General features: G+C 36.9%; 2 protein-coding genes across 8 annotated transcripts in view; one reads left to right on the top strand and one right to left on the bottom strand.

Moving 5' to 3' along the window:
* SVIP (small VCP/p97-interacting protein) overlaps window positions 1-4,378 on the top strand; it is a 9,902-nt gene extending 5,524 nt beyond the window's left edge. Inside the window, exon 4 of the mRNA XM_012725726.1 lies at window positions 910-4,378. Coding sequence (XP_012581180.1) covers window positions 910-924 — 15 coding nt within the window. The 3' untranslated portion in view covers window positions 925-4,378. The remainder of the gene's footprint in view (window positions 1-909) is intronic.
* A 129-nt stretch (window positions 4,379-4,507) lies between these two features.
* Window positions 4,508-8,661, bottom strand: part of GAS2 (growth arrest-specific 2) — a 137,372-nt gene continuing 133,218 nt past the window's right edge. For 6 of the 7 annotated variants that reach the window (XM_012725630.1, XM_012725632.1, XM_004682972.2 and 3 more), the window contains one exon: window positions 5,867-6,085. In XM_012725630.1, the coding sequence (XP_012581084.1) occupies window positions 5,867-6,085 (219 nt within the window). Of the gene's footprint in view, window positions 6,086-8,661 lie in introns of all 7 variants that reach the window. The other variant, XM_012725628.1, reaches the window with a different exon arrangement.

The raw sequence follows: 8,661 nt of genomic DNA on the forward strand, positions 1-8,661 counted from the left end.
GACTTCGTCAGGCGGCCTATTCTGATCCCCACTCTGTCTCTGGTGAATCCTCTCACCACCCCTGCACCTCTGGCCTGTACCCCAGTTCTGTATGCAGATTTTAATACCCAGTTATACTACTTAGATGTATTTGGAAAATATCACTAGTTCTCTGGTCTGATCTCAGTAGTTCTCTCACAATGTACTTTTTAATAGACTCAATTAGACAGAACAACAAATGGAACAGTTTCTTAAGTCATGCAAGGGAAAGACTGCCATAGAATTATTTAATAATTTCTACTATATCTTAGCTTTCTACCACAGATAATAATTTTTACATTTTTGTTTTGTAGCTTCATTGTGGTTTTTGTTTTGTGGGGTTTTTTGTTTTGTTTTTTACTTTACTAATTATTAGATATTTGGCATGCAGCCACCCACTAATTGGCCCAGATACATTGTTTTACTTCTTTACAGTTGTCATCATATTATCTTATTTTAGATTTTTGATGAGAGTGTGAAATTTTACTAGTTTCTGGTTTTTTTTTTAAAGATTTATTTATTTGTGCATACAGAACTGGGGTACAGGCCAGAGGGGCAGGGGCAGTGAGAGCACCCCCAGAGACGGAGCAAAACAGGCTGACTGACAAAGTATACTACTGAGGAGAGCAGCGGGTGACACAGGAGTGCTCTGCTGAGCCTGTGGATCCTCCGGGGTTGGGGATCGAACTCCACTGGAGAGGCTGTGGCGAGCTTTCAGTGCTACATCCTAGCCCATTGCTTCACCAGGAAGGGCCTAGTTTCTGTTTTTATCCAAAATAATTTTACATTCGTGTATTCTGTATTCCTCTCTGTATGCTTTAATTCACTAATATACTGTACCATAACTTTAAATAATATTTATTTTTATCTGTATATTTTCATCTTTTCTAGTGGACAGTTTCATAAAGTACAAGATGAGTGCAAGAGTCTACTGCCAACAACTAATATCTGCAATCAAGTGGACATCCTTAATTGAATATCTTGTTTTTGAATAAATGAAGATTCAGACCTTCTAATATTAGTATCCATGAATGCAGTGCTTTTTCAATATTAAACTATTGAAAATGCTTTTGATTTTCAAACTTAGAAAAATACCAGATCTTTCATTAAATATGTATTTTCCTATATTTGCTCTTCTGCAGATGGTGGGCAATTTCCCATTTTTGGCAGTTAAAACATCAATGTAAAGCATTGCCTGTAAAACATCTGCATATATCTCAAAATTAGTATTTTAAATCGTATGGCCCCCTTTATAAAATAATTCAGAGATTTATAATTATGTCGTTTGCCCTTATATGTTTATTTCATTGTATGTGAAAGACTTAAACTATGGACTTGGTGCCTTTAACTGATCATCAGGGAAAATCTTTAAAAAAACACTTGAAGGGCTTATGTGGAGGAACATTATGAATTTTTATAACTTAGTAACTAATCAGTATTTGTAAAAAATGCTTAATTTCTCCTAATTTATTTTCCATTTCTGATCTTATGAAATGTACATGGTGTGTTTTACATTAGAATAAGTTCTTCTTCTTTTTTTTTTTTTCTCAAATTAAATGTTCATGGTCCATCAGAGGGCAGTGATGCTCTGTTGTACACTGTCAAACCAGAAAGCTCCTCCAGGTAATTGAATGAACTAACCATAGACTCTGAATGGATTATCAGTGGTGATGTATTTTTCCAAATTGTATAGCTATTTTAATTCTTTTTTTATTTACTGAAGAATGAGCAGATTTATGCAGATGTGAAATTGCCACTGTAGAGATGAAGTGTGGAAGAAAAACTTGTAGTACTGTGTTCAGAAAGGTCTACTTTAAACAAAAATATTATGAGATGATTCCATATGATGCATAGTCATAAACTTTTTATATTTTTGTTCACTAGTGATGAGAGTTTTTGGTAGCATTTGTGTTTTTTGAGTTTTTCCTTTTAATGTATAATTAACTAAATAGAAGAATTGCTTTATCTTTACATTAGTATTACAGATTGCTAATTCTTTGGAATGGCGAGACAGTAATCTGAAGTCTAAATAGAAGTTGCAGATACGAAGTGCCAATAGGGACTGTAAATTAAATAGTCTAGTTCATTTGATTTACAGAAAGGAAACTGAGCCAATGTCTCATTCTTTCCTCCCACAGACATGCTACATTGCGGTATGTTGTATATGTAAATTTTAAGAGTTTAAACTATAATGTAGGTGTCTTAATTCCTCATTGTAAAAATTACTTTTTCTATTATAGCATGAAATATTCTAAGAATATCAGACAAGGCACATAATTAATCTTAATTGTTTTCATCCTTTATGGGATTAATGATATTTTCATATAGGATGGTGAGGCCATTGAGTTGTATTTTAGAAGAAAAAAATTACTTTATGAACATGATTAATTTTTTCAAGGCAGAAAGAAAATTGGATACACTAATTGCTGGATGGTAATGAAACCAGAGCATATCATCCATGAAGTGTGAAATTCCTTCCTTCTGTTGTAATATAGAAAGGATAATCTTATCTGTACAGCATGCTAAAGAATTACTACTTGGGTTGATGTAAACAAAAGGTTTACATCAGGGAATACTGCCCTATTTCTAGTAGCAATTTATATCCAGATGCCATGCTTATTTATTGTTGAGTCATGAATAATATGCTGGTGTATTGCTTTCCAGGGATGGAAATATGCAAATCCAGCCAGCCATGGCCTGCCCACATGGGTGTGATCAGTTTCCTTCCTCATCACAGCCCCATGGGTTGTGTGGGCTAAAGGGTGACACAGAAATGTTAGGGATAGTGTTAGGGAGGGAAAGAGAAGAGAGAGAGCAGATGTGTCTGATGGGAAACCAGTAAGTGACAAGAGAAAAACAATGTACACAAATATACACATATACCGCTCATAAAATGATCAGCTCCTGGTGAAAACATTAACTTGGAACCAATTTAGCATAATTCATCATTTTAAAAGAAAAATATAATGCTTAGTATATTACTCAAGCAAATTGCTAAACTATAACTGAAATAATAAAATGCATAGATAAAACTATCATGGTAAGATGCAAAATATTTAAATCATTGCTTGTTAGGTCTAATCAAACAATATGGCTGATAACAAAAAGTTGTGTACTGTTACACAGCCACTGTGTTGACATGCAGCATGTTTTTTTAAACATCTCTGTGATACCATTGTTCCACTAGTTGTATTACATTGTTATTAATATTTCCCATACATGTTTTGTTAAAAATTCTGTACTGCCGGATGAGGATATAAATATACATTTTTCTTATATAGAATTTGGGTTTGGTCATCTCTATTAAACATCTAGAATTTTGTTGTTATCTAGAATCTGGGCTAGTTGCTAGGCAAATCCCAGCAACACTTTCATCTCTTTTGGGGTGAGGCAAGAACTGGAGACCCTTTGATATGTCCATACATTCTCTAAATTTTTAGTGTGCCTGCTTCTTTTCATATATCCTAAGGAAGAAATGATAGTATTTGTGTCATTTTTCTTTCAGAACAAATTTTGTAATAAAGATTCTAGCTGTCGTATTTGGACCCAAGAAAAATTTGACTCCCCCCCCTTAACCATTTAAATGATTTTCACTCTTAAGAATTACACTACCCTCTTAAAAGAAAAAATAAATTTATCAGTTGCATAAGTAGGTGGGGAAAAGGTGGGTAAATATGCATGCATATCTGTCTTAAGATTAGAGTTGTATTCTTTTGACATTTTCTGCAGGCAAGCATCGCAAATACCCATGAGTCTCTCAAATACCCACGACTATATGCTTTCATTTAATTCAGATGTGCTGTGGCCATTTTCTATGATTTTTCTTGAAAGTGACTGACACAAGACATTTATGGAGTAAACACTGAAGAAATTTTGGATTAACACAAGTTTGTGTCCCAACGACTCAAACACTTAAATTTCTTTATGACATGATTTTACACTTCCACTTGTAGGTAGGTTTCACCTTGCAAATGTTGCCTCTAAAAAAGATCACTATGGCCTAAGAATTGAGTATTCATAAATTACTTGACCCAAATGCCGTACTTTTATTATATACTGCTAAAGCAACATGTCTGACTTGTTGCGTGTTGAGTTTCAAGTTGCTGTCTAGACAGAAAGACACAGGTTTAAACCATCTTCTCCAAATGTGTTAGTCCCTTAGACTTGTGGCAAGCACTTGAACTTCCACAGTCCTGCTTTGAGTCAGCACTGTTCGGCTGGGCATTTAGCCGGGAAGGGATGGGTAACTTTGTGTGTTGTATTGGGAAAGTTTTCCCCAATGAATTGAGAAATTGTCCTTTCTTTTCTTCTTTCTCTGTACACAGAACTGGGGTACAGATCAGAGGTACAGGGGTTAAGAGGATTCACCAGAGACAGAATGGGGAGCAGAACAGGCAGATCTACTAAAATACATTGCTGAGGGGAGCAGTGGGTGGGTCAGGAGAGGTCTGCCAAGCCATGCGGGTCACCTCCCTGGCAGGGGATTGAACTCATGCTGCAGGGGCTGTGATAGCTTTGTGGTGCTGTGCTTTAACCCGCTGTGCCACCAGAGGGAGCCCTTTAAAGTCCTTTAAAAGTCTGCTTTGTCTTTATGTTGCAGATGGTAGAACCTATTTAGAGTATGCAGGTTTGCGGATCCTATGAACTACTTTGACCAAATCAATCATGTGACAAACTCGCTCTCAATTTTCTGGAGTGAGAAAGGGGAATTTCTTATCGTTGAAAAAAGAAGAAAGATAAATTAACTCTGCCTGTACTTTGCTGAAGGTCCTATGACCCCCCAGTGCTCAGCTGCTCAAAATGAAAGGTACTGGGTAACTAAACCTTTATTATTCTTACAACTCTCAGGGAAAATGGCCACTTAAAAATGAAGTTTATTTCAGAATGAAGTAATGATATAGAGACAAATCCATTTTGTTTAATTTCTTTAATGCTTGAATCAGTGAGGACACTATTTTGCTGTTCATTGGTACAAAACAGCCCTGTCCTAGTATACAAGGGTATACAAGGGTCTTCTGTAACATCATTAGCTATAGTCAACTTACTTTACTAGATAGCATAGCAAAGTAGGATTAACTAAAGATATATTTTAATAAGAAAATGCTTTGAAATAACATGAAGTCAATGAACATTTGACTGTACAATTTACTTTGTCAAAATATAAAGTAATGTCAGCTTATGTGTATGAATTACTCTTAAGTCAGTCACAACACAGCCGGGTGCTCTGATGCTTGGGAATGTATGAAACAATTCAGACACGATTCTCTAAGGGGTAGACTGAAAACTTCCCAAAGTACCCCAGATACTTGGTCAGAGATAAGGAACAAACTTTAAGGCAATCTTCCAAGTAAATGTAAACTTTTCTGAAGTGGCCTTTTCAGTAAATAATTACTATTGGGAATGCTCTGTACTCTATAGTGCTGTTGGGTATATTAGTAGCACATGGTCACATTTACTGTCACTCTTTAAAATTTTTTAGCTCAAAAACCTGGCAATTATAAAATATGTGGGCTGCTTTTACTCTGTAGACAAAAACCAGGCACTTTCTGTTGACTTATCTGTAAACCCTAACTATTTTCTAGTTAATAGTTGTGTCGCTAGCCAGAATTGTGTTTCTAATATTGTGTTCTAAATACTGTGTTCCTATGTCGAGAAATAATTTGCCTATAATTTTTTTCTAATTTAAATCTGACCTTAGAATGCCTTTTAATAGGTCATTAGCAACAGAAGCATTAAAAATAAATAGTGCTACTCTTTGAACACTTTTCAATATGATGACCTTTTTGCATTTGTCAGGAGAACTGGACACAGGCCATTAAGAGAGTCCCCTTATAGTGACCAACTAAATTCATTTAATCTCTTTCTTAGCCTTATAATTGGCAGAGACCACCAGGTAATTATCTGGATTCATGTCCTTCAGGGTGGGAGATTTGGTCTGGATGGGTGATGTTTTGCCATCCACACGGGAGATCTGCAGCATCCGGCAGGGGTCATGTTTCAACAAATACCCTGCAAAAGTCTCCCATCCTCCGCCCACACGGACCATCACGTGTTTGTTGTGCAGCATCTGAAATAAAAGCACAGCAGAAGTGTTACATTCTGGAAATTCTCACAGTATCTCACATCAACTTCCAATTCTAGAGTAGTTATTGTTTTTTGTCTTGTTTTGCATGTCCTGTTGTTTCTCTAGCCCGTATACAGTGTCTGAGTTAGCATACAGTTTATGAAAGCAGCTTTGTTTTTTTTAGGCAAGCACACTATGGATAACTGTCCCAAGATCCTGCTTTGTCCTGCTAGGGGGTCACAGACTATATACAATCCCTTGCTGGGCTCAGTGGGTCCGGAGGTTTCTGATATTATTGTTCTTTTATAACCTCATCTGTGTTCATAACCATTTCCTGCTGACCATCTGAAATCATACTCCATTTCCCCCTTAGAGTTATACCCTTAAACCATATATCAAAAGACCATGCAGGGCTCCCCTGGTGGTGCAAGGGATTAAGACACAGCACTGTGAAGCTATCCACAGCCACTGCAGCTTGAGTTAGATCCCCAGCCAGACCTCCTGTCCCGCCCACTACTCCCCCCTCAGTAGTGTATTTCAGTATATCCACCTGTTCTGCTCCCCACTCTGTCTCCGGTGAATCCTCTTCTCTCCCCTCCATACCTGTGGCCTGTACCCCAGTTCTTGTATGCATAAATAAATAAATCTTTAGGAAAAAAAAAACAGCCCATGGAAATAGATTCTATGAAATATATATTAAGAATTACAGAAATATTTAATACAAGCAGAAGGGAAAATGTACTCAGAAAAATCCAAGTGTTCCCTAACCACTATCTTGCAAATGATATTACTGAATGAGCAAACATTTATGTTTTCCTTTATTTTTATTCTTCCTGCTTACTCTATAATACATCCCCTAAAAAGAACTTACCTTCAGACCTGTGAGTCATCTAGAACTCCGGGTTAATAACAGTTTTAGAAAATGAAGAATACACTGTTGGGTCCTTTCGATTTTTCAATTTAATAAAAACATGTCAGTTCTGCAAGTTTGGCTTGTGGAACAATGAATTTAATCTCGGCTTCTTTTAATATCAGGTAGCGGAAATACAAAGTGAATGTTGTACCACCACCAAAGACCCTACTGATGCCTTCACCTACTCATAATGTTATGAGTGCATCCTGGCAATGATTTAGGAAGGGGCTGTGGTTGTATTGGGGACTGAGGGAGTCATTTTCATTGTAGACTGTAAAATAGATTTGAATTTCTCTCACTGTCTGCTCAAGATTTGGACTTTCCTGATCCCATTAAGTGGAGGACAGCTTCGCCTTTTACTGTTTTTAATGTCAGTTGAGAATCTTATGAAAGTTTTGTACTCTCTTTTGAATGTTCCTATTCATAACGTTTGTCTAGCTGTTAGGGGGGTTCACAGAAATTTATCCATGGACTCAAATTAAGAGATTTTCATTCATGTGATTGGCCTGAATGGTTTGAAAAATCAAATATTGTGCAAAGTCATAAAAATGTGTTGAATGGATATAATGAAAACTACTAAGACTCATGGGAACTACATATAACTCTACAGGTTATTCTATTTGGTGTGTATGAATTTTAGAATACAAAAGAATGTAGGAAACATTTGAAGTGAGAAGTCTTTACATTTATCTTACACTGGCATCTACTCATTACACATAATCTCAGTGGAACTCCTGAAATATAAAAGAAGATAAGTCAAGATTTAGCTCATAGCCATTTGTCTCCCCAGGAGCTGTCAGTTGTATTATTTATTTCCCCCCTGAGGAAAACACTGAGACCAAGTCTTTCATATGATTTCTTTAGAGTAAGACTGAGTCTTCTGATGTCCAGTCTAGTCCCATTATAGTTCCTCCTTATAAAATAAAATCCATCAGGCGCTCCCTGGTGGTGCAGCAGGTTAAAGCACAGCACTAAGAAGCTAAAGCCACTTCAGCATGAGTTCAGTCCCCACCTGGATGTGATTCACATGGCGCTGCAGATCTCACCTGACCACCCACTGCTCCCCTCAGCAGTATACTTTGTCGGTCGGCCTGTTCTGATCCCCACTCTGTCTATGGTGAATCCTCTCACCGCCCTTACACTTCTGGCCTGTATCCCAGTTCTGTATGTACAAATAAATAAATCTTTAAAAAAAATTAAATAAAACCCTTCAAACCACTTCCTATGTCTGTCTCTGTTGCTAGTGTCAAATTAACACTTCGACCCTTCCTTCCATTCTTCCTAAATGGCGCTTTGCCTATTGAAGTTTTGGTACCTGTTGACCCTGCAAATTAGTTAAGAGTTGGCCTGCAAGATGTATGAAAGGCCTTTGGCAGAATGCCCAAGATCATTTGTCTGACTTTGAACAAGCTATTTCAAACAGAAAGAGCCACCAGTCTGAGATTTTTTAACAATTATTTAACTCTGGGAAATAGTAAAAGAAATGAATATTGTCCTGTCTTGTGATTCTGATCATTTAAGTATAAAGTCTGCTTAGAGATTCTTTAGAGAGTCCACAGGGCCATATTAGTAAATCCAAACATGAATATAAAAAGCACTGGGCCGGGCCCTCCCTGGTGGCGCAGCGGGTTAAAGCACTGCACTACGAAGCTTAAGCCACTTCCTC

Source organism: Condylura cristata, unplaced genomic scaffold (genome assembly GCF_000260355.1).
Source record: "Condylura cristata isolate star-nosed mole 26May11 unplaced genomic scaffold, ConCri1.0 scaffold00015, whole genome shotgun sequence".
In the NCBI taxonomy this organism is placed as follows: Eukaryota; Metazoa; Chordata; class Mammalia; order Eulipotyphla; family Talpidae; genus Condylura; species Condylura cristata.